The following is a 25673-nucleotide window of genomic DNA, read 5'->3' on the forward strand; positions in this document are numbered from 1 at the left end:
GGAGAGTCTTGAAGTTGGGTAAGTATTTTAATACACATCTTTTAAAACCGCTCAATAACTGATTGATCAATGAAGATTAAAGCACTATTATGCTCTTTGTCTTATCTTCCTATTGTGTGAAAACAGTACAATCGAAAAGACACTGATCACATCTTGTGTTTCCCATCTGATCCCCAATGCAAAGCATGACTCTGGAGGGTTATAGTCAAAGGTAGACTCCATGTCTAAACATTTTAACCAAAATCTGCCAATACTAGTCCTCAATCCATCGTCTGGAAACATTGCGTGCTTCCCAAATGACTGGCTTTTTATTTAAATGATCATTGGCAAAATGGGCAGTCAAATAACGGCAATGATTTTCTTGTCACAGTAACATGAGTTTGTTTCCCACCCAAAAAGGCTTTAATACAACAATTTAAAACAATCAACCTCATTTGAATATCTAGAGAGGTTGCAATCGGGGACAATACAGGAATGGTTGAGGACCAATGTCACACGATGACTGGACGAGGGCAAGGCCATCGGGAGGAACCCAGTCTTCGTCAAAGTGGGCGCAGCAGAAGAACACAGCACTCAGCACAATATCAACTCATTAGGATGTACAGGCATTTCTATGAAGTATGTTACAGACACTACCACATGCACATACCCACACACACACACACACAAGCCTTTGCAGTGTGCTGCTAACTAATATCATAGACCCTATCCGCATCCCAAACAGAATGGTAATCCATAAACAAAACCCAGTCTGGGATTTCTGGGACCAGATCGACGCTGAATCTCTCCAAGGTGGTCCGCTGGTAACGCTGAAGGCTCCGTTCCACTTATCTACCCAAACCAACGCTCCGCCACTGTTGGCGATTAAGTGCCACGAAAACAGCTTTGCATTGAAAGATGATTCTATGGTGGATGATCAGGACCCACAGAGGAAGACTAGGAATAGAGCTCATTAATAGGCGGGTATGTCTGTTCCTCCTCGCTTTGAGACTAGAGAGGCACGTGATGTGATGATTCCAGGTCTTACTAGCAGTAAGGGTCATTACGGTTCAGGACGAATGAGTCTCTTGACAGCTGCCCTCAGCAACTAAAACACAGTCACTATCCTGCTATAAGGTAATGCTATAGTGCAATTTAAAACAAGAAGTTCACTCCAAATTGAAATGAACGCAGGCTTTGCAGAACTTCTTCAGTCCATAAGGACACTTGGTGAATGAGCAAAATATGCCTCTTAACCCAGCTACTCCTGGGGCTTCGACTGAAAAAGGTGGAAAAATGTTACTCTTTTCGAGTCCCAACTGTCCGTGGTGTTCAAATGACATCCGTGACAGCTGAGACATCTCTGAAGACAACTGGTTGGTCGTGAATCCACCGATCCACCAACCAGATGTTCTGGGAAATAATCAGCACTGTCTTCAGCACTGTATGTGGTCAAAGTCTTTTTTATTGTCAAATGCACAAGATAAGCGTTGTTCTGAGCAGTGAAATTCTTATGACATGGCACGCAACATCTACACAGTAAGCAATAAGTAAAGCAGAAAAATTGAAATAGAAAAAAAGACATACATCATGAAAACGAGCAGTTCCAAAGAGTGTATAAAAGGGGTATATGGACAATATGGATAGAAATATTTAATCTTATATTTATATAAGTGTAATATGCCTGTGAATGGTACATTAAAATATGCTAATGTACATTGAATGTGTATAGAAAGTCATCAGAGCATTTGAAGTGATCATGTGATCAATATGATCATAGAGCTGGATTTTGAAATACAGGTTGATCAAAAGCAAAAGACAAAGAAACAATGATGTCCCAAATGAAATTGAACAGCAGAATATAGCCCTGACAGGATTAGTATTCAGATGCTGTATCCAATCCAATCAACTCAAAAGCATATATTCGGTGTTGCTGTTCTTGCTTCATAGCAGTAAAGCAGTGTGCTAGTTCATTGGTTCACTGTTCAGAACGGGCCTGCTCCCTCTGTGTCTGGCACCTTTAATCGCATAGCACTCAAAGTCACAACGGTTACAATGTACTATTGTCTATTAATCTCCACTAAAGTAGCATGGAATTATAACCAAGACTCAGGCTATGGCATCACTGCCCCAACACAGCTCACTTCTGTTTTTAATCACTGAGTATTACAACAACATTAATATGAATAGTGCAGTGGTAGTGACAACATGTTGCCACCAGTTGGACCATGCTCTTGTAGGCCCTGGTCAGTGTCCAGGCTGATGATGAACACCCAGCAGGAGACATGTCAGTCGGCCTGCTACTCTCCACATTGGAGTTAAGATGTTAGCTGTTGCCAGCGAGCATACCCACTGACCTGAGATCAGATGATAGCTGCGGGCCATGCCAGCTCCCAGTGTGAGTTAATAACCCTTAGACAGTAGGAATAGCCAACATTCTATGCAGACTGCAAGCAGACTGAAGCACAACTTTTTAGATAAGGCCTTTACTCCAGGAAATCTTAAAATATTGGATGCAGTAGAGGGGAGCCTAGACAACCTAGCCAGTAACAATACAATCCCAAATGAAGAGCTGTAGATCTTGAATATAGATCCAGCTGATTCACATGTTTCTGTCTAACATTATTAGCTTACTGGACAATTAAACAACATAATACTTGAACTGTTGAATACACATAGCAAGGCAAAAGATCAGCTCTTTAAAATACAGTTATTTCCTCCAACCACGAGACTGGCCCTGCCCAGAGACTGCAGTATCAATGCCCACCTGCCTCTCCTCAGTTCCAGGAGCCAAAATGGAGAGATGAGTTGTGTCTAGCTACATTTCAGCATGCTTGTAAGTACCTCGGCTAGCTCAACAGACAAGAAACATAAATATTTGACTAGAGAACATAAGTGTATGACAGCAAAGCTTTATCAGACAGACAGGCATTTCAAACAGACAGACAGACAACCATTTCAGCCAGACACACAGACATATCCTAGACACATACAATGCCATGTCCCTCTTATGTATAGAGAAAACTACAGCAGACATAAAAGCAAAGTCTTCAATAATCACGGCTGTTCCTTTTCTGAGATTAAAGATAAGAGACCACAATCAATTATTTAGACACTTCCTTGCATCTGAATGTAGCAAGACATTGTGGCCATGGTACTGCACTGCAGGGCTGGGGCTGGCTGAGGGGAGAACACGGAGAAAACACAGACACACAGCGGACACTGAATAGGAGAATTGTACTCACATTAATTTCCACGCTGCCTTAGAGAGATGTGTCAGCATCCACGCAGAGGGCTGTCCATTGTCAGTCCTACTGTGCTAGAACAAAATCCACAGAGAACCGCGACACACAGCGACAAGAATAAAAGGGTAGGGTCTGCTGTGTTTGGGAAGAGGAGAAGGAGACCGGGAGGGGGAGGAGAAGAGAAAGGAAGGGGATGAGGGGCGGGACGTTAGAAAGACTGTTGTAAAAATGTCTAGAGAGCAGTGGGAGGAGTTTGTCTGTCCAATGGGATAGAGAGTATGTAAATTAAATGTAAATGAGATTGAGCATCCTCATAATGTGATGGAGGGATAAAGACTGTCTGCTGCAATGGGGTGTGATCTGTTTTAACCCCGCCCCCTGCCCATAAATGGTCAAAGGACGCTTCTCACTACCTCTTCTGTTCCTCTGACTGCAATTTCAGAGATAAGGAAAACAGAGAAGCTGTAGAGAAGACAATAGTCAAGCCAGAGTGAATTTATTTTTCATGAATAGATATAGCTTCAGGGGGTAGCCTAATGGGTGGTGTGTATGTGGGGGGAGGGGTGAAGCAGACCAGACTGGGGCTTCTGTATAGTAGAGTAAAAGACATCAGGGTGGGGTGGTGATAAGGGATGTGGACTGGGGTTACTTGAGGAGTACAGAGGCAAATAGGGAGCGATGCTATCCGAGGAGAAAGATGTCTATAAAACCTAAATCCCCTCCAAGTAAGTTAAACCCCTGTTCCAAATTGCTTGTAGTCCCTCAACAGTGCGTTGCTTTTGACCCGTGTTGACAGGGTGTACTTAGAGCCAGATCCTATTTATGGACAACGTGCAATCCAGGAGTGACGCTTATAATTCAACAACAAAGGATTTGTGATCCAGACACTTCCTTTGTTCTCCTACACAGCCATAAAGTAAATGGTAAGAGACATCAGTGCATAGGAGAAAAGGAGAAGGTGAGGGAGGGAAAGGAGAGTTAGGAGAGAGATGGTGGTTAGTAGGAGGTTTTCTGTCAACGCTGACACAGGGAGGGACGGTGGTGATGGGGAGAGGGTGGGTTGCATTCTAAGAGATGGGGTTGCTATGGAGACTGCATCCAGCCCAGATGGCAGACAGACGTGCCAGCAGACTGTACAGTAGCTGAGACAGGCTAGCAGCTCCTCCTCTACACATACATAACATGCAGTACCAGCCAAATGTTTGGACACACCTTCTCATTCAAGGGTATTTCTTTATTTTTACTATTTTCCACGTTGTAGAATAATAGAAAAGACATAAAAAGGAATAAATAGTGTATGTAGTACGCTAAAGTGTTAAACAGATCTAAATTCATTTCATATTGTAGATTCATTAAATAGCCTTTATGACTGCTTTGCACACTCTTTGCATTCTCTCAACCAGTTTCATGAGGCAGTAAAAAAGAAGACAAACTTTGAACGAGTAGGTGTGTCCAAACCTTTGACAGGTAAGGTATGTCCCAAATGACATCCTAGTTCTGTTGTACTGTACTACCTTTGTGCAAATGCACACTAGAGGAAATGTTTAGGGAAAGGGTGCTATTTGTGATGCAGTCATACATGCAGCTTAAACAGTTTAAACACTTCAAAGGTGAGGAAATGGAAACAGGTCAAATGGAGTGAAAAGGACTGCCAGTGACCCCTGAGTGCCCCCAGCAATCATTTGATGTAGTGTAAGCTATTATCTACACGTGTTCTTATCAGGCAGAGGCCTTTGACTTAAAGGAGAGAAATATATCTTTGTGATTTAATTTAGGATACTGTAGTGTCTTTTACATTCTTTCTACAGGGGTAATAAAAAAGGTTCATGAAAATAATCGGATGACTGTTGGAACCCAGAGGTTCAAAGGGTTTAACCCAGATTCCCCCCCACACTCTCCCAGAGATCTTCAATAGACAATAAGTTAATCCCTCCCCCAACCCCCGAGGTCAGACCTGGCATGGCTCGGGAGGCATGCGGAACTGGGGGTCCCTATGGTTGGCAGAAGGGCTGATTTGGGTGCCTGCCTACATGCTGGAGGAGGCAGGGGGCACATGGTGCAGAGCCGGAAGGGACGGGTATATTTGGGTGTTCACGCTGAGGCCCTGGCTGCCAAGGGAGAGGGGGCTCCCAGTGCCTGGCAGATTTGTATGCAGAAAGGCAAATCTTTGGGGAGGGATTGGGGAGTAGATGGCTGGTTCCCTCCTTTGTCCCGGTAGCAGGGGTTGCATCCCAAAGGGTACCCTATGCTCTATGAAGTGCCATCATCTGACCAAGCCCGCTGGATTGGGGTTTCAATCCCTCCTCACTATGGACTGTTTTAAACACTGACCCAAATGAGAGCAACACAAGGCAGCATTTGTTTAAGAATTACAGGAACATATCAGAAATATTGAGCATGCTTGTAACTTACAAAGCAACACAAGAAAGAACACAAAAACATTATTGAAATAAAACATCAAATGATGAATATTAATTGAAAACAAACTTTATTATTTAACAGCCTGTCCATGAAATTCCTAATGTCCTAATGTTCTTTCTCTTTAAAGGCTCAGGTCGTAATTATTTTCAGCTTTAAGAGTATCCTCTGGCAATACTATTAACTGTTCTCTATTTGGAAAAGATAGTTCAAACATTTTTGGGTAAATGTGTTCTTTATTAAAGAAATTGGTAAGCATAAGTGGCATGTTCTTTTCTGGGGAAATATAAGAATGTAGAATGAATAAACTTATTTTTGGTGGTTTACAGTAGGTCTGGTTATCTCATTCTGCCATCCAGTGGAATAAACTAAGAACTGCACTTTCCAATAAAATATCCCAGTACCAAAATCTTGTCATGCTTCAAATCCACTTTGACATCCACTAAAAAGTTCCCTTTACATAATCAGCCAATGGGGGTATAAAAGTTAAGACATTTAATACTCCAAAGTGAAAATGTACCATGTACCAAACTACATCTTGCTTTTTAATTTTATTATCTAGCTTTAGCTTAGCTTAACATTTCAGCAAATGTTGCCATACTGTAAGGGTGGATAATGCTTGCCTGCCTGTTGCTAACTAACTGGCTAGTAACTGAACAATAAATATTTTACTGATCCAATCACTGAGGTTGGATACCACGCTCAATTATCAACAGATGTCAGAGTCTGTGTTAAGTTTTCATTGAGCTGATTTCAAAATGAAAAATCATTAACAAAAATAGTTTGTTTGATGTGGTTGAGTGTAGGTCTGCATATAAACAGAAAGCATATTTTCTTCCACTCAAAGGTCGATAAAATAAACAGCTTATGCTCAAAATATCAGCCCCTCAACGTTTCGGGAAATGAAAATTGTTTTCCATAGACAATTTGACCACATTGCTGTTTATCATGCTTCCAAATGTTGAATACCTACAAAAATCTCTGTGGTGTAACATTCATCCTAATGTTTAGAAACTGTAAATCCAAACATCCAACACTCGATATTTGGGGTAAAAAAGCTGGAGCACTCTTTCTCTAGTTATGGTACACCACAGACCTTTTGACCTATTCAACATTTGGAAGCACATGTCTGTGGGATAACAAAATGCCAAATTTCCCAAACAAAACTCTGGGAAAGAAGGGTGGTCAAAAAAGTACATTCACTCTGGTTCAGGCAACACTAAATATAATAACATTTGAACAAAGACACAAGGATAGGCCCTGCAAAGTTGACATGCAGAAACAGAGAAGATTAGTATGGACCCTGCAACTAGCAAATGATATTTCTGAGCTAAAGGGTCAACTCAAAAATAATAAACCCCCTTTAGTCATTGCACATTCACTCCCATCCCTTAGTGTGAAACTATAGCTGAGTTGTTGAAGCCTATTCACAGTGGGAGTCCTGAGAAGGTATATGCTGAATGCCTTCAATTCTGAGTACAACAACAGAAAAACAGAAGGCTGTCTTTGTCATCTCGAAGTAACTCGGGATCTCTCTAAACATGATAAAAAACAAACCTTTGATTGGAAAAATATATTCCAGATTCAGGGTTTTAATTCTAGGTTCAAAATGTTTTATTAGAAGCACAAAATAAATAAACAATTACAAATGTAAACTGAACTGGGGCTTCCATTGTTTTACTTATGTATCAGAAAAACAAGACATGAAATATAGACCTGAATAAACTAAGTGCAAACACAACCAAGCAAAACAACCCCCCCTCCTCCCCGCCCCCTAAAATACCTCCACCCGACAAACATAGCAGGCCTATCATTTTCAAATGGAGAGGGTTGCTTATGTAAAATGTCCATAATCTACATACAGTTCCCTCCATTAATATTGGGACAGTAAATTCAAAATTGCTATTTGTGCTGTACACTAAGGGCATATGGAATTATGGTTAAAAGATGGATATGAGGTACAAAATTACAGCTTTTATTTCTGATCGTTTCAACACGTTTTCACCAAACTCCTGGGATCAGCCTTTGAGATGCTTTGCCAAGGCTTTACTACAGCCATTTGGAGTTGTTGTTTCGAGGAGTTTCTGACTTCAGTCTCAGTCTCCACTTCAGCAAGTGAAACACATGTTCAATTAGATTTAAATCAGGAGATTGACTTGGCCAGTGTAAAACTTTTTTCTCCGTGATGAACTCCTTGGTTGCATTGGCAGTGTGCTTTGGGTTACATCAGCATGCTTCACAGATGAGCTGGTACTTTTGCTCTCCACACATTTGCCTTCCCATCACTCTGGTTCACCTTCATCTCATTCACTCCCAAAACTCTGTTCCAAAACTGTACTGGCTGATCTCTGTGGCAAATTTGAATCTGGCCTTTTGGATTTTGTTGTGGATCAGAGGATTGCATCATCAGCACTGTAGCCTTTGTTGCTGACAAAGCCCTCCGAGAACAGTACATTGTGGCAGCATTCTGGAGGTTGTTGGGGATTTCACTGACAGTTGGGTTGGTTTATTTCTGTCATCACCTGCTGTCGTTTACCTTGGCTGACCTGTCCACTGCCGATTGCTGAAGACACCAGTGGTTTCTTTATTTTTCAGGACATTCCAAACTGTTGATTTGGCTATGCCCAACTTGTGCTATTGTTCTAATCGAGTTCATTATCTTTTAGCATCCAAGTTGTTTGCTTTTCTTTAATAGCTTCCTAGTCTTCCTGTTGGATTAGAACTACAGCAAAGGATGGAACTGAGAATATACATTCACAGCTCCTACATGTGAACAATGAGTGCAACAGGAAACATCTGATCAGTTAGAAACACCAGTGAGCGAAATGTCCCAATACAAAAAACTGGGATGTGCTTTAAACAGACAGAATTATAAAGTGAAATTCTACACCTTTGCCTCATATTCATCTATTAATCGTATTTTCATGAAATAGCAATACTGACTTTACTCTCCCAATACTTATGGAGGGCATTGTATTTCTCTGTTGATCAAAGAAAGAAAAAGTGCCATTTAGAGTCATTTTGAAGACACTTATCAAAAGCAACTACAGTAGTGAGTGCATTTCAATACTGTAAATCTTTTTTTGCCATCTATCTACACACAATATCCCATAATGATAAAGCAAAAACAAACTTTTAGATTTCTGTGCCAATTTATTGAAATAAAAATGCTTAAATATCATGTACATAAGTCTTCAGAAAATGTATTCAATACTTTGTAGAAGCGCCTTTGGCAGTGATAACAGCTTTTAATCTTTTTGGCCTATATCTCTACCAGCTTTGTAAACCTGAATCTTATTTCAGTATGGAGTTGTAGACCGTTAAATAGAGAGGGTGCACATGTGACAATTCGCCCCATCAGCAGGTAAGCTGTCACATTGGATTTGTCAACAAATAAGAACACAACTAATTCATTGTGAATATAGATTTCAAATTCAAACCAAATTCAACTTCATTAAAGAACTCAAAATGAAAACAATCATGCCTAGAGAATCGGGCAAATCATGCCTGTCAATCAAAACAATAATACTGGCATAGGAACTGCAACTTCACCTGCCTCATGGCCTTTAACATTGTCAGTTGGTGTGCTGTCATTCTCGGTCTTTCTTTTCTAATTTCTTACAACCTTTCTTCTTTCCTTCCAAAACACATTTCCTCATTGCAACTGCATATTCATTACAGGCTTATTACACCCTCCTTCCTGTCTACTATCCTTGTTTCCACAATGCAGTTCATAACATCACTCTAAATTAATGACACTGTATGAACTAATGTATGTGTGGATATACTGTCTCATACAGTAAGCAAATAGTGTGTTAGTAGACAAACACACAGACACGCCAGAGCGTGTAGGCTAGTCCAGGGACATATCAGCTGCTTTGAACTATACGTATATACAATAATACATTTACAGTAACATTTAAAAATATTATTAGAGCTGATTAAAAAGTATTACAATGTTTTTTGAGCATGTTCTATTTATACCAGGGCAAATTGTCATGTGAAAACCTGCCCCAAGGTCATTGCCCCAAACTGACATGTGTTAATGTTAGCTAAATTTCAAGTTTAGCTCAACAGAGGACTGCAGATAAAGTATCAAAAGACATGTTATTGTCTCCTCTACTCAGTGGAAAATTATAATTTTCTACATTCATACCTAACAAGGTGGCAAATTTTTACTTTTGAAGGGGAAATATAAGAAACTTTTATATAGGTGTGCAAAGTTGTTGGAGACCATTACCTACAGACTCTCAGCTGTAATTCCTGCCAAAAGTGCTTACACTATGTTTTATCGAAAGGAGACATCCAATTAAATGTGACTTGACTATGATGTTACTATATTACATTTTTAGATGTATTGTAGTGTTTGTTAGGGCAGGGTCTCAAACCGATTGCTGGGCACATTACCCTCTGTATTCATGTGGGTATCATGAATACGCTTATATTGTGGTGCAGAAAACACCCCCGTTTGCTGAATCAATGACACACTAATGGAAGAAAGACTGGCATGTTCCAGAGCCTTGTGAGGGCAGCCATTAGGGCCAACCCCCCACATCAGGACCTCATCAAGGGAGGTATTAAAGGGCTCCCAAGGAGCAGCGTAGGACCAGAACCTTAGCAGACTATAAGAAGAAGCAGCGGGTAAAACAAATGTAGCTGGAGAGGAGGCAGCTACAGACAGCAGAAAGAGGACGACCCCAAGCCACTCTGGCCTCACTGCTGTCCAGCCACTGGAGAGAGAGAGATCTAATAGACAAGGGGTGAAGCTCCAACCGCCAGCACCCATTCCCAAAACACCACCGGGTGGACGCTGCCTCCCCAGCAAAACATTTGGTCTTTTGATTTTGATTACAAGAACACCTCCCCTACCTGCAAAAAAAAAAAAGCTCAGCATGGTCCTAAACATAGGACTGTGTCTGTTCCCTTTGTCTGTTACAATATACACAAATCCTGCACGCATACACGCACATGCATACTGCAGATCATGCATCCGTAGCTGAAGATGTGAAGACACAAGGTCCAACTAAAATGGAACTTCAGCTTTAAACACAAGCGCTGTCAAATTGTACACCCAGTGATCAATTTTAACGCTCTTACTCAAGGACAGAATGACAGATTTTTCATCTTGCCAGCATGGGGATTTGATAAATCCACCTTTGAGTAACTGGTGAAATGCCCTATGCACTAGGCTATCTGCCACCCTCCAGCCCAGGTAATATGTTGAAAATTTAAACTGGGGACTCTGCTATGAAAGCCCAAGTAATCATGTATGTAGGCCTCTGCTGACAAACTCTTGGACATCAGGTCTTGAACACAACACTTCTCAAAGGGGCCTACTCCTCTCTCCCAGGCGTTTAAAAAATGCCAAAAATCCATTGGCTTCTGAGGTTTTGGGCTTTGGGCTTTTAGAAGGACTGGCTATATTGTGTTTGGGGCTCTGAATTGGGTCAGTCTGGGTGGGTTGCTGTGAGATGCGTGTCTGGAGAGGGGTGGGAGAAGACACATTTGTCTCCCCGTCCAGGTTGTTAGTCAATTTTAGATGCAAGAGGGGAGGTTTTGTCTTCTCTACAGATGAGCTCATGTGCTGGGAAGGCTCTCCTTGCTTCACGATTGCTGGTGTCTCTACTGCGGATAACGTCTTTGACACTATGCCCTGTTGGGCACCAAATGTGTCAGAGTCGCCTGACATTGTTAGTAACGCTAAACCTGTGGGTTCAGAGTGCCTGGAGATGTTGATTTTTGACGTTGAGACGTTGCATTTTGACGAGGGGCTCTTCGACACCAGCTCCTGGACGCAACACTTCTCAGATTGGCCAGGGACATTAGGTTCTCCAGAGGCTTTGTTTTTCATTGAGGATATCAGACCAGTGTCCACTGACTTCATCTTGCCTATGACCCCCAGAGTAGGAGTAGGAGGAAAAATGAAGAAGTTATCTTCATCTTCATTGGCAGCGGACATAGAGGAGAGCGTTATGCTGTGTCTACGGGTGATTACTTCCTTGGGGGAAAGGCGAGACTTGAGGTACTTAGCCAGGCTCTCACTCCCACCACATGTATCCCTCAGCACCCACTTTCTATCTCCCTGGGAAGTCCTCTGGCCGGGGGAGGCAGAGGGCGAAGACATAATAGAACAGGTAGCAATGGTCGTACCTTTGGGTGACACAACAGTGTTGGGGGAGCTGGTTTTATTGGGGGCGGGAGGAGAGGTCTGCTGGTCCAGACTGTACTCTCCAGAACACACACTACCACGGCTGCTCTGATACCTTAGCACCTTTCTGGACACTTCACGCAACTTCTGGGCCTCTTCCTCATTTCCCTCTTCTTCCTCAGCCATCCTTGACATGGGCCTAGCTGTAGAGGAGCTGCCACAACCAGTTCTGTCGGTCGGCTGCGTAGAACTGGGCTGTTTCTGCACTGGTTTATTAGGGTTGCACTGCCCCTCCTCAGGATGGGGAATCACGTTTTCCTTCCAGTCGGTTTTGTTGTAGGACTTGTCCTTCTGGTCGCTCGATGAGGTTACAGTTGGGTTTCTCTCGTTCCACTCGTTCTTCTTGCACGCCACTATGCCTTTAACAGAACCTCGGTTCCCTTGTTCAATCAAGGGGAGGTTTGCTTGAAGGGGAGTCTCTGATAGGCCGGCTCTGGTTGGGGAGGGCGTTCGGGAGACTCTTTGCCTTCGGGACACACGGCTAGTCAGGAACCTGGACCAAATGGAAGCATGAACGTTAAAACCGTTTTAAGAAGCATTTCAAGAGAATGACATGAATTCAGGTGTAACAGACCTTTGCAGAACAGACTCCAGGGCTACACCTTCCATGTCCTTGTCCCGCATGGAGCAGGTGGCAGTGGAGCGCCGTTTGGCTGCATTAGAAGCACTCTGCAGTCTCTCTCTGGTTCTTCTCTTTACCTCTGCCACCTCACGATCACTGTTCTCCTACACACAAACACAAACACACACACACCACCTGTTAGGAAGACATTGAAAACTGGACTAACAAAAAAGACAATTGAGATGGAGAGCTAGGCTGCCAAAGGGGCCAAGAGCACTGTCAGTAGGAATGCCGAAAAAAAGATTATGCAAAAGGAGTAAACAGACTAAAGCATTTACCTGGATGGCCCTCAGAAACTTCTCACAGAAGGAGCTAAAGATTGAGCAGCATTCATCCAGCCTGAATTTGCTGGGGTCTTCACAGAAGTACTCAGCTACAGAGTCACTGACTGAACCCAGCTCCTGCAGAGACAAGTCAGTCTCTGTCAGACGACACTCCGCTTCCTACAGAAGATAAAAACAACACAATGTTACGAACAAGAAAAATTTCAACAAGTCTAATCCCAGCAGCTGCAGGAAGGCCTGACTTCAGAGGGCCCAGTGTTTTCCCTGGACTGATCATGTGGCCCCTCACAACTCCAGGCATTACCATTTCAATACAATCATTAGTAAAAGGGTTAGTGTCCCCAAACCTTTGACTGGTACTGTACCTCAACATACTCATGGGTCTATTAATGACATAGGGTAAGATGGCAATACAAGATCAGGCAAAAGGCATGCATAATACACGGGAAGGCTACCTCACCATGAGAAAGTCCTCCATCTGAGCTTGTAGCTCCACGTGTTTCTGCGCCTCCTCCTTTGCCGTTTTCACTTTCTTCACCTCCCTCTGAAAATCACTCTCAATGTCCTCCTTGTGGATCCTTCAGGGGGCAGGACACAAGCGTTACAGTACCACGCATTATTGTGGGGGAAAGAGCTGTATTTCAGAAGCATACCTGGCTGCAGCAGCGATGTGTGACAGCTTGTTGGGAACATTCAGAAGGGCCGCATCCACCTTCTGGGCTTCCTGTAAGGAACATACACATAAGCACATAATGCATCAGAACACAAAGACAAAAGGTTGGATAAGGAGGAAGCTTTACGTATGTGTTCTCTTTACCATGACGACAAAGTGCATGAGGTTCATGCCTGGTTTGTTGGCCCTGGTATCGACTAGTTTCAGTAGAGATGCCATTCTGAAGCCAATGGCACTGCCAGCATAGCCACCCTGTCAAAGGGCAGAACAAGAAGAAACGAGACAGTCAGGTGGACAAACAAACCTGTGGATTAGTCAAAGCTTGTAGATTAAGTTATTACACAGTATGCTAACAACTTAGTGAACACAATGAAAAGGTGTGCTCCCTAGCATACTGTATAATACAGAAACATCTGTAGTCACATCTACAGCATGATATAACGGTCTTCCACTCACAGCGTTCATGTAGTTTCCAGTCTTCAGCACCAGACGTATAACAGTGTGAAGGTCGTCACTCTCCAACAGCTCTGGAGACAGAGTCAGACGAATGAGACAGATGAGGTTAGTACAGATACACACTGTCATTAAGAACTAGAGCTAATACAGGAGCAAACTTTACCTTTGCCAGCTGTGATCATGGTGTCGATGGACTGTTTCATTTCGTCCATGAGCGGGAAAAATTCTTCTTTGAGAACTAAGTTTTTGAGGCGCTCCTCGTAACTACAAGGACAGGATGAAAAGTAATGAGTTATTTAACATAGTTAGCATTCAAAATCCAACACAGAAAAAAAGAGTAACACATACATACCTGGGAACTTTGATCAGTAACAGCATGAACAAGTCTGCTTCAGGAAGAGCTGACTGATTCCCTGTGAATCCAAGCAGCTCCTTCACCTGCACACACAACATGTAACATATACCTATATATAACTATATGCCAGTCATAATCACAATTCAATGGATTTACATAGTGACTTTCTGCACTCAAAACGCTTTAGATAGTTAGGAGAAAACTCACCTCATCCACCACTAATGTGTAGCATCCACCTGGGTGGTGCTTGGTGACCATGTTGTGCCAAAATATTCACCACACATCAGCTATGAGATGGACAGGTGAGGAGGCATATACCAAATAGGGATAAGGGGGTTCATTATATGGCCATGACGGGAATAGTGCCAGGTTAGGAATTTAGCCAGGACAACCTATTCTAAAAATAACTGTGACAGGAAATTTTTCCGAACACAGAGAGTGAACCCTTTACGTCCCATACAAAAGACCCAACGATGATGGGCAATGTCCAATTTACGGCCCTGGGGCATTCAGATCTGATCTGAAGGGCAGAGGAAAGATAGCTTCCTACTGGCCCTCCAACACCGACCAGGACTGACCTTGCTTACAGTAGCTTCAAAGGCAAACCAGCAATGAACTGCAGGGTGCTAAGCAGCCCGCTAGACACTGAATTAGGGTTCTTGGGAGGACGCTGTTAGAAATGAACTAAAGCTAGTTCTGACAGGAAGCCTCAGAGCATGCATCAACTGAGACTGCACAAATGACATTCAGTAATCCCAACTTTGTGGTCTATTTTAGTTGACTAGTTCAGCTATGTGCTATGTGCTGATGTCTCTTTACTGCCACCACCAGCATTCTGGTATAAAGTGTAATACACTACCTCTTCCTTCTCAGGCAATAGCTTGCAAAGCTCCTTCAGTTTTCCTGTCCCAAACTTCAGGCCATTCCCTGAACTGATGTCTTCAATCAAGTCCCTTATAGGCCTGGGGAGAGAGACAGACACTGATCAGTTTTTGTTTTATAACCAACTTAACTTTAGAAAGTGTGGTTCATTAATGTCCACCTATACAAAGGGGTTTGTGTCCAAAGTTACAGTGAGGGAAAAAGGTATTTGATCCCCTGCTGATTTTGTACGTTTGCCCACTGGCAAAGAAATGATCAGTCTATAATTTTAATGGTGGGTTTATTTGAACAGTGAGAGACAGAATAACAACAAAAAAATGCTGAAAAATGCATGTCAACATTTTTATATATTGTATATAATGAGTGAAATAAGTATTTGATCCCCTCTCAATCAAAAAGATTTCTGGCTCCCAGGTTTCTTTTATACAGGTAACAAGCTGAGATTAGGAGCACACTCTTAAAGGGAGTGCTCCTAATCTCAGTTTGTTACCTGTATAAAAGACACCTGTCAACAGAACCAATCAATCAATCAGATTCCAAACTCTCCACCATGGCCAAGACCAAAGAGCTGTCCAAGGATGTCAGGGACAAGATTGTAGACCTACACAAGGCTGGAATGGGCTACAAAACCATCGCCAAACAGCTTGGTGAGAAGGTGACAACAGTTTGTGCGATTATTCGCAAATGGAAGAAACACAGAAGAAGTGTTAATCTCCCTTGGTCTAAGGCTCCATGCAAGATCTCACCTTGTGGAGTTGCAATGATCATGAGAATAGTGAGGAATCAGCCCAGAACTCCACGGGAGGATCTTGTCAATGATCTCAAGGTAGAAGGGACCATAATCACCAAGAAAACAATTGGTAACACACTACGCCATGAAGGACTGAAATCCTGCAGCGCCCACAAGGTCCCCCAGCTCAAGAAAGCACATGTACAGGCCCGTCTGATGTTTGCCAATGAACATCTGAATGATTCAGAGGAGAACTGGGTGAAAGTGTTGTGGTCAGATGAGACCAAAACCAAGCTATTTGGCATCAACTCTACTCACGTGTTTGGAGGAGGAGAATGCTGCCTATGACCCCAAGAACACCATCCCCACCGTCAAACATGGAGGTGGAAACATTATGCTTTGAGGGTGTTTTTCTGCTAAGGGGACAGGACAACTTCACTGCATTAAAGGGACGATTGACGGGGCCATGAACCGTCAAATCTTGGGTGAGAACCTCTTTCCCTCAGCCAGGGCATTGAAAATGCATGACAACGACCCAAAACACACAGCCAAGTCAACAAAGGAGTGGCTCAAGAAGAAGCACATTAAGGTCCTGCAGTGGCCTAGCCAGTCTCCAGACCTTAATCCCATAGAAAATCTGTGGGGGGAGCTGAAAGTTTGAGTTACCAAACGCCAGGCTCGAAACCTTAATGACTTGGAGAAGATCTGCAAAGAGAAATGGGACAAAATCCCTCCTAAAATGTGTGCAAACCTGGTGTCCAACTACAAGAAATTTCTGACCTCTGTGATTGCCAACAAGGGTTTTGCCACCAAGTACTAAGTCATGTTTTGCAGAGAGGTCGAATACTTATTTCACTCAATTGCAAATCAATTTATAATATTTTTGACATGTGTTTTTCTGAAATTCTTTGTGGTTATTCAGTCTCTCACTGTTCAAATAAACCTACCATTAAAATTATAGACTGATCATTTCTTAGTCAGGGGGCAAACATACAAAATCAGCGAGGGATCAAATACTTCTTTCCCTCACTGTATATAAGTTGCTATTCTTCTTTAAGCATTGTAATGAGGCCTATGTATTTTCCCATTGGTTGAATATCTTGTTAGTGAATCTCTGTAAATAGTTGGGCTCAGATGATCTACCAACCTTAAACAAGCCCTTACCTGCTGCACAAGTAGTGAACTAGAACACTGTTCAAATTCCTTAGAACTTAAAACGCTACTTCCTTTTACAATAAACAGAAATGTACATCCATAAATGAACATTACAAATAAATATAATAAAACCTTACTGCTTTTCAATTACTTTCATTAATTCACTTTTTTTGCTTTCTGTCAGCAAGCTGTCAATAGTTGAATCTTCAGGATATGAATCATAGCCCATTGTACGCAGTAATACTACAGTCATACCTCTGGAACAAACGCTTAGCAACATGCCATTTCTCAATAGTTATTCTGTGTAATGATAGTTGCTGTCCTAACCGTAGTGTTATCATGTAAAGCAGGCCTGTTTGGACAAGCTGTAATACTTCAGAAGCAAAAAGCTGGGAATATCTACTTGCCTCAAAACTACTTGGCCTTATTGCCTTACTGGAGGGTGCGTCCTCAATAAACCCTATACCCTATATCATGCACTACTTTTGACCAGAGACCAACAGTTCAAAAGGAGCACACTATGTGCAATAGGGTCTAATTTGAGATGAAATAAAAAAGAATTCTCCTAAGACACATGGTTCTGACAACAACTCCACCTTTAGCACATTTCCAGCCGGTCTCTGACTCAGTGAATGGGTGTGTTTAAACTACACCCTAGTCTATAGTACAGTCATGTGAAAAAGCACACCCCCTGGACATTTAGATGTGGCTATACGGATCTTCAATTCAACACTTTTGACAGATAATGTTAGGATAATTTAATAAATCACACTGAAAGAGTGTCCATGTAAGATGCTCTATCAACATCATACACAGACTGGGAGGAAATTTGACCTATGGTTCTTTAAAGTATTTATTCAACTGTTTCGTGTTCAAAGGCTTTCTTGCATTCCCACTTCAAACAGCATTTTGATACAATTGTGATGTGGGCTTTGAGGCTGCCATTCCATAATCCTCCAAAACTTATTTTTAAGCCATTCTGTTGCAACTTTGTCGTTTTGGGTCATTGTCCTGTTGCAAGATCCATGTTCGCTGCAGCATTTTGACATGGGATCACATTCTCCCCAAGAATTAACTGGTACTACATGGAATTCAAAGTTGACTCAAAGATTGCATTTTTGGCCAGGCCCGGAGCCATCAAAGCATCCTCAAACCAAAAAGCCAATGCCTCCATGCTTTACCTTTGGTATGAGATTCTCCGGTTCAAAGGGAGTGTCGCTTTTGCCAAACATGTCACCTGGCATTTCAACCAAACTATTCCCCCTTTGACTTATCTGTACATTACTCACACCCTTGGATATTGATTGTGGGAAGAGAGGCCAGTAGATAAGTGACGTTATCCTGGGGTTCGTAGAGACTTCTATGAGTATCTTTCGGTCAGCTCTTGGGGTATATTTTGGTGGGTTGACCTGTCCTACGTAGATTACCAGGGGTCTGGACTTTTCCTCCATAGGTAGATAATCTGGCATATAGCGAAATGATCGGAAATAGATTTGTAACCCCTTCCAGACTCATGGGCTTCAAAAACGTGTCTATTGATTACCTTTTTCAATGCATGTGGTAGGAATTTGTACATATATGTACAGAAAAATGACAACTTTCCAAGGGGTGTACAGTACATATCAACAGCATAGGTTGTATTGTTAATTGGGGGTGTCAGGGTCAATGGATCCCAGTATTTTCACTATTTTCCTCTGGGGTCACATTTACCTGTCTGTAAAATGGTGGTGGGGGGGGGGGGTGTAATTCTACACCCTTGGTACATACTAGCTGTGGAGTTGCTGTGACAAGTAAAAATGTGAGTTCAATCTTTTTACATTTTTCTTTATTTGCAAAAAATTTAAATATAATTTTGTATAATGTGGTTTTCCAATATGTTTCAGCATCAAATAGATCACCAGCTATGATGTTCATGTTGTACAGCCTTTTAGTTGCCTGCATAAAAGTGCAGATAAAAGTAAAGCTGACTATACATAGTCTGTAACATTAGACCAGGCTTTATATCTCTCTGACTCACCTCTTGAACTGTTTGAGGAAGATTCCAATGTTCATGCTTCTCTTGGAGTTCAGTAATGTGACCTGGTTATAGTGAACACATGAATTGGTCAATAACAATAACAGAACTCATGCAAGCGTGCACACACACACACACACACACACAGACTTCAGTTCGTCAATAACAGACATTGAGCACAGTCTTCTTTTTTTAATCACAAATACCACCACATCTTCAAAAACAAACAGTTGATTCCAAAGGTTAAAGGGATGGTATGGAATTTTATCAATAAAGCCTTTTATCAATTTCAACTGAGGCAGATGAACTTGTAGATACAATTTTTATGCGTGCCAGCCAGGACCTGTATCTGTGCACTACTATGAAGTTATGTATAGGTAGTTTTGCAAACAAATACTAACCAACATTTGCAAATTGAATATAATTCCACAGGAACCCCTAGCCTGCTACCTGTTCCTGCAGATTGCTAGAAATGTTACTAACATTCGATGCATTAGCTTAAAGATGTGCTGGCTCGTGTTCAAAACTGGCCCTTTGGAAGAACAGAAGTAGAGTACCTGAAAATAAGCAGTGTCAACATGTGACGGCAACATTGCAGCCTCTGTGTCACGCTTTGACTAATTGATGCATAGTTTCTATTTGTAATAGATGTTTGGTTTATGTACTGAACAAAAATACAAATGCAAAAGTTACAGTTCATATAAGGAAATCTGGCAATAGAAATGAATTTACTACGCTGGAATCTACTGATTCCATAAGTCTGGGAATACAAATGTGTTGGTCCAATGTTTGATCCAATGAAACCATGAAACACTGGACCAAGACTTTACATGTTTCGTAGCAATTATTGTGACCACACCAGTGGTGGGTATATAGGGTTTTCCTTGTTCAATAGAGCCACTGGACTTGTCTCAACAATGATCCTATCAGCCACAGCATTGCGGAAGTCAGTTTGACTAATTTTCTTTGGCTTTGTATAGACTACACTCTGACCTGAGCCCTGTTCACACCCTCCAAGATATGCTTTTCAAAAAGTCGGAAGCTTGCAAGGGAGCTCGTCTTTTGATTGGGAAACAATGACTGCTTTTGATGACTGCATGTTTTTGATGGAATTATCTGGAAAAGCAGAAAGGCTGAATATAACATAACTCAACTTCTAAAATGGTCAAACAAAATACAGACAGACAGAACTTGAAAACCAAAAGCAAACATGAATGAAAAGCAACACACTGCCATCTACTTATTAGCTTAATAAACCAACTAAGCTAATAAGTTTGTTTGGTAATTGTCTAAATTCAACAGACATGCTGTTTCAGGTCAGTTATATAAAAACCCTGCATATCCTTGACTCTTCAGGAACAGAGTTTCTGACCCCTAGTTTAGTGGAATATGCTTTTTCATTCCTTTAACACAATGTTGCCGTTATGCCTGCATTCATCCCAAAACTAAACTAAATACTTTCTAACAAGAAATTCTATGGTGTTGAGAGCATTTGTATGAAACTGTCACGGTTGTGGGTAGGCAGGACATGAGGCACATTCCTAAAGTACATCCTTTTAATCTTCCTTCCAACGACAAAAGGAGAGACAAAAAACTAAACTGTTGCAGCACAACTAAGGCAAACATAAACAATGATCCAGAACACAACAAGCCTATAGGGCAACTTCAATAGGGTCCCCAACACACGGCAGCTGTCTGTAATTGGGGACAAACAACAAGCTGTGAGCAGAGATGCCTAGAGACACCTCTGGTCAGACTGTGGCCCCCAGGCACATAGAGATGCCTAAAGGCACCCCAGCCAGAACCTGACAGAAACAAATTGGCAGGATAAGTAAAGAATCAAACACGCTGTACATTTCCGTTCGGTTATCCATTACGCCAGGAAACTGTACGTAACTATTTAGGTGCTGTGTGTAGGACATTTTTACTCATCGGTTTATCTGATGTCATTGCCATTTCAAACTACACCTTTAAGGTTTCACAGGAGTTTCATCAGTTGGCATACTGACTCATCAGTTGGCATGCTCATCAGTTGGCATGCTCTCGCTTAAACTGAGTTAAAACAGAGACATGTTGGATAAAGCTAGTTTCAATAGACCATTGAACTTGATGGACAAATATGACTGTGAAGTGGTGACACTGTTACAGCTGATAATGTTGATTATCATAATAACATTGTGTATCTGGATGATAAAACACAGTAGTTCTGCAGAATCCCCACCAACACTTACAGAAAGGGAAGTACCTTTACAGAAGCTACAGCCCAGTTCATGGATGTATGTAAGTTGCACTGACATACAATAATATACTATTACAAACTGTAAGGCAACAATACATCAGAGGTAACTAACTAACTGTACCATGCCATGTTCAGCTAAAGAAGGTTAGCTTGGCTATAAATGAAATGATTCCTAGATACCACTGGACTAACATATATGGTTTGTACAACAACATAATCAGAGGAACTAGTGTTTTATAGTTCAAATGAAACCCACATGACAAAAAAGGGGAAATGGGTTCATTGTTAATATTGTATGTATAAAGGTGTTTTTTCCTGTAGTATGCCTATGTTGCTTAGTTTCCAAGTTAAGTTGCTTGCTTAGACATTATTCTATATGGGTAAATTAATCTCAGCCGGGGAAGTCAAGTGGGTTGTTGTAAACTGGCACAATCATTTGTAGCCCACCAATTTTCTGAGAGTTAAATCCATCACTCTGTCAGCTGATAGTTAGTTACAGTATTTGCATTATAGTTACAGTTACATCCAAAGATAATTGGCATTCTTTATGTTCTCTTTTGGTTACCTCAGCTATATTACTTACTACTACTATAGTTGCTCAGAAGAGTATATTTTATTTAAAAATTCATATTTACAGTATTTTCAAAATTATAGGATTTTAAACACTAAATGAGTTAAATTAATATTTAATCAAGTTCATCTCATTTTATGGATCTGTTTTGTGGCCATCCGTGGCTTCCTGAACAATTGAGGTATTAAAATAAGTGCAACATGCACATAAAATCCATTTGTCACCAATCTGATGGGGAAAGGCAAAGAAAAGTAGGAGGCTAAAACTGGGTCATATGTGGATCTTTCAGCAGGACAAGGATTCAAAACATTCCTCTAGACCCAAACAAAAATGGTTCACTAGCCATATAATAAAGCTTTTGCATAACCATCTTGGAGAGATCTGTTGAGATTCCTCATGGATGATAGGTCTCTGATCCCTTGCTTTGTGTTTTTTCACCAGCTCGTTAAACGTTACAGGAGAAGACTCAGTTCTCAGACGTCATTACTTCCTCATTAATATATTTGTTTTTCTTTGATTTTACCTCAGTGAGGTATTAAAAACTTAAGCACCTGATGAACTATGAAAGCCTTTAATTTTGGGTTGAAAAACATAGTGAGACAAAAATTAAGCTATGCACACCAGTGGTGGTTTTGGCATCAGAAGACAGATTCGGGCTCAGAAAAGAACCTCATGTCTACCGTAAAATATGGTGGTTGATATTTGCTGTTATGGGTCTGTTTTCCAATTATTAAAAGATGCTTGTTAATGAAAAATGCATAATACACTTTACAAAGTACCATGATACTCCAGCCCAAAACCTAGTTGCCTCTGACAGGAGGAGTAAAATTAGGGTCAATGATTTTGATGCCTATCTTTTTGAGGAAAAACAAGTATTACTTGCACTGTATTTTACAATTCCAAAATTATTGGGGCATACGATATTTATATGATCTATAATAGTCCTTTGAACATATTAGCCATAGAGACAATTTGGAGTTAACTGTTAAGATGACTGATGAGGCAGACAACCTTTCAGTTACAGTATGTTAAGGAGGAACATACAGAAGTAGTAGACTTTGGCTGCAGCAAAATATGTTCAGTAATGATTCAGCATTGATCATAGGAATTCCACAAAATCTTCTGGCAACCCATTTCCACTATAGTACACTGCTTTTGATTCAGTATGCAGAAAAAATAACAATTATCATCATCAAGTCAAATGGGAACCTTGGGATGATGTGTGTTATATATTCTTAAACGTGTCCCTCACTCCACCCTCCAACATGCCTTGGCCGGTTGCAACAGCAACACTGTAAGGAAACAATACGTCACCCTGTGGTACTGTAAATTATTCCCCACACTCAACCACACTCCACAGAAAACCAATCTAGGCCAGGTCAGCATATTGGTAACCTCTGTTCAATAACAAAACTAATATTAATATTCAACCTTGTTTCAGATATAGCTGTTAAAAACACAAGTATCAATTATGTGTAAGACAGGAGTTTTTGCATGACATGGCAGAGGCTTTGTCTGGGACCAGATATGCACACCTCTCAGACGAATATCTGACCACAGGGCTTAAAAGCTTCCAGCCAGTGTTGTTATTGTTGACTTCTCGTACTCCAACTAACAAACTTTTATCCCAAGCTTTCTATATAGAGCTAGAGAAGTGTCTTTCTGGTACAACAGGCTAGGGCAACTTACCACTTCAGTCCCCTGTCCAATGGATGGCAGACCTCTGACACTCTGTCTTTTCTGTTCCTTCTGTACCTTCTGCTGGCTGTGACTGAACAGCTCCTCCATTCTCTTAGTGTCCAGCTCATAGGCTACAGTGGTCTTCTCTGCTGTCCAGATGTTGTGTTTGCCCACCACAACATGGTTGGGAATCGCATCCCAGTTGAAGGTTCTCATCTTGGAGCCGCTGCGCTTAAGGCCTGATGACATGCCAGGGGGAGGAGGGCCTGGGGGAGGTGGTGGAGGACCAGGGGGAGGTGGCGGAGGAGGAGGTGGTGGCGCAACTGCTGATTCCATCTTTACCGGGAAGGGATTAGATGGACCAAGGATCAGGAAAAGATCAAGGTCTCACCATTTTGGGCTTCATCATCATTATAGCCACTTTATAGACATAAAAGGTCCCAGAAAGGTTCTGTAAAAAAAAGTTGCTTATCAGTAATTGTAGGGGGTAATGTAATCGTTTTCCTTGATTGATCCCTCCTGTAAAGAAACAAACACTACCCTTAAACTTTAAAATCAGTGGCAGGTCAAGAGACTAACTTCCCCAAGCTGTATTTTGTCCAGCACAGAACAGGGCTCATGACAATTGTGGCAGAACTGTTCAAATGAGACAACATAAATATCAACAAATAAGTATATGTAGTAAACTGTGAATAAGGAAATGTAGTGGACAGTGACATTAGTATAATTTTTAAATATTTTGGCAAACGATATTAATTTACAAATTATGTAATGCCGCCTGAAAAAGGGCATACGCTACGTGCTCTTTGTGGCTAAGCTAGCATCTTACTCTACCAAATATGAGGGTTGACATTTCAAAAAAAGGATTAGAATTGTATACCTTACCTGTTGGAAGCAGCATTCTACAAAGAGTTAATCCATTTTGAAACGCCAATGAACTAGTTTAATCCGGTGCTGTCCAATGGAAATTTGAAAATCAGAAGTGACCGAGTTAACTACCACCTCGACAGCAGCACTACCAGAGAAGTACATTATTTCGCAACTTTACCTGCCCGAAGGTGTTAGGTTGAGCTTCACGCCCGGTTAACCCCCTCACTGCCAGCGCCCATATTTCACTTACCCTGCATCTGGCTGCTTCCACATGTTGCGCTGCTTGGTGCATGGCCAAAAACGCACTTAACACTCCGTAGCGCAATTCTTCCTGCAGCTCATTATCAGGTCTCGACCAGTGGTCCTCAAGTACAGTCAACAAAAAAACTGCAGTTCCACAAATTTATTTTCTTTTACAAGAATATGGATTAACCAGAAACGTGGGTTTTAGAAATGTCCTACTGGAGTTATTTACATTAAGGAGGTAAAAAAAATGCCTCTTGGGCAACCGCAAGTGCCAGTAAATCCACGCCGTAACCTTTAGTAATGGGAGCGATCAGTGTTGAACCTTTTTAGTATTATCCCAGACAGTGGACATGTTGACCAGATCATAAATTATCCAACCTTACAATTGGGATCGTTTTCTTCTAGTAGGCCCTATCCGAAATACTTTACATGAAGAGATAGGAATCTCGTCAGTTGTAAATTAATGTATAACGCTCCGCCCAGCAAAATACCGACCAATCGCGTTAAGTTTGTCCTGTTTCATCACTGGGTTACAAAGCAATGACGAGTACTAAATTCCTCATAGAATGTCATCAGAGAAAAACCCAGCCATACTTGTGTCACTAACTTAGTGTACCCAGCAGACTCAAGTTGTCAAGTTGCCAACATTCTCAATTTGCCCTAGGCTATCCCTGATACAAGTTACGAGCAAATGTCTTAGAGAAAATGTCAGAAAGACAGGATGTTTAACTTCAGCATATGTAATTAATCAAGAATCCAATCAGGTGCGCTCTCAATAGTTTAAAACGTACGTTGTTATATACAATCTAAAAAGGCAGTGACAGGAACCAACACATTCAGTTTTTTATAAGCAATGGCCTTCTAGCCACTCAAGTACTGCCGCATGTAGAGAATAGAGAGCCAGTTGATGAAGCAGTTGAGTCTCTGCAGTTTATGTAACAATGAATCCACCTTACGTGTACTAATCAGACCATTCTACAGCCTGTAATGGCAGATTAATCCACCGTCAAACAGATGGGACATACATTATACAAACAGTTCAAACG

General features: G+C 41.5%; 2 protein-coding genes across 5 annotated transcripts in view; both read right to left on the minus strand.

The window, feature by feature from the left end:
* The window catches only part of LOC105010365 (tripartite motif-containing protein 3-like), a 26243-nt gene extending 22829 nt beyond the window's left edge, over positions 1–3414 (minus strand). For both annotated transcript variants that reach the window (XM_010869734.3, XM_013134206.3), the window contains exon 1: positions 3225–3414. The gene's annotated coding sequence lies outside the window, so the exon portion shown is untranslated. The remainder of the gene's footprint in view (positions 1–3224) is intronic.
* Positions 3415–5779: 2365 nt separating this feature from the next.
* Positions 5780–25030, minus strand: fhdc4 (FH2 domain containing 4). Of its 3 annotated transcripts, XM_020041716.3 has the most exons (14): positions 24632–25030; positions 24397–24465; positions 23521–23962; positions 19025–19086; positions 15100–15202; positions 14238–14323; positions 14049–14149; positions 13886–13956; positions 13574–13681; positions 13410–13480; positions 13217–13334; positions 12751–12915; positions 12425–12576; positions 5780–12343 (listed from the first exon to the last, which is right to left on the minus strand). In XM_020041716.3, the coding sequence occupies exons 3-14, from the start codon at positions 23845–23847 to the stop codon at positions 10966–10968; spliced, it is 2742 nt and encodes a 913-aa protein (XP_019897275.2). In that variant the 5' UTR covers positions 23848–23962; positions 24397–24465; positions 24632–25030; the 3' UTR covers positions 5780–10965. The 3 variants fall into 3 exon arrangements, with proteins under 3 accessions (XP_019897275.2, XP_019897290.2, XP_019897233.2); XM_020041731.3 differs by lacking the exon at positions 24397–24465; XM_020041674.3 differs by lacking the exon at positions 24632–25030 and having other exon boundaries at positions 24397–24575.
* Between the last annotated feature and the right edge of the window lie 643 nt (positions 25031–25673).

This window comes from Esox lucius, chromosome 1 (assembly GCF_011004845.1).
Source record: "Esox lucius isolate fEsoLuc1 chromosome 1, fEsoLuc1.pri, whole genome shotgun sequence".
Classification (NCBI taxonomy): Eukaryota; Metazoa; Chordata; class Actinopteri; order Esociformes; family Esocidae; genus Esox; species Esox lucius.

Excerpts from the sequence above, each read along its gene's own strand:
- fhdc4 (XM_020041731.3), bottom strand. The coding sequence starts at position 23,847 with ATGGAATCAGCAGTTGCGCCACCACCTCCTCCTCCGCCACCTCCCCCT. Across the intron at positions 13,682-13,885 it reads CTGGAAACTACATGAACGCT|GGTGGCTATGCTGGCAGTGC; the intron begins GTGAGTGGAAGA and ends GCCCTTTGACAG. Across the intron at positions 13,481-13,573 it reads TCATGCACTTTGTCGTCATG|GAAGCCCAGAAGGTGGATGC; the intron begins GTAAAGAGAACA and ends TGTTCCTTACAG.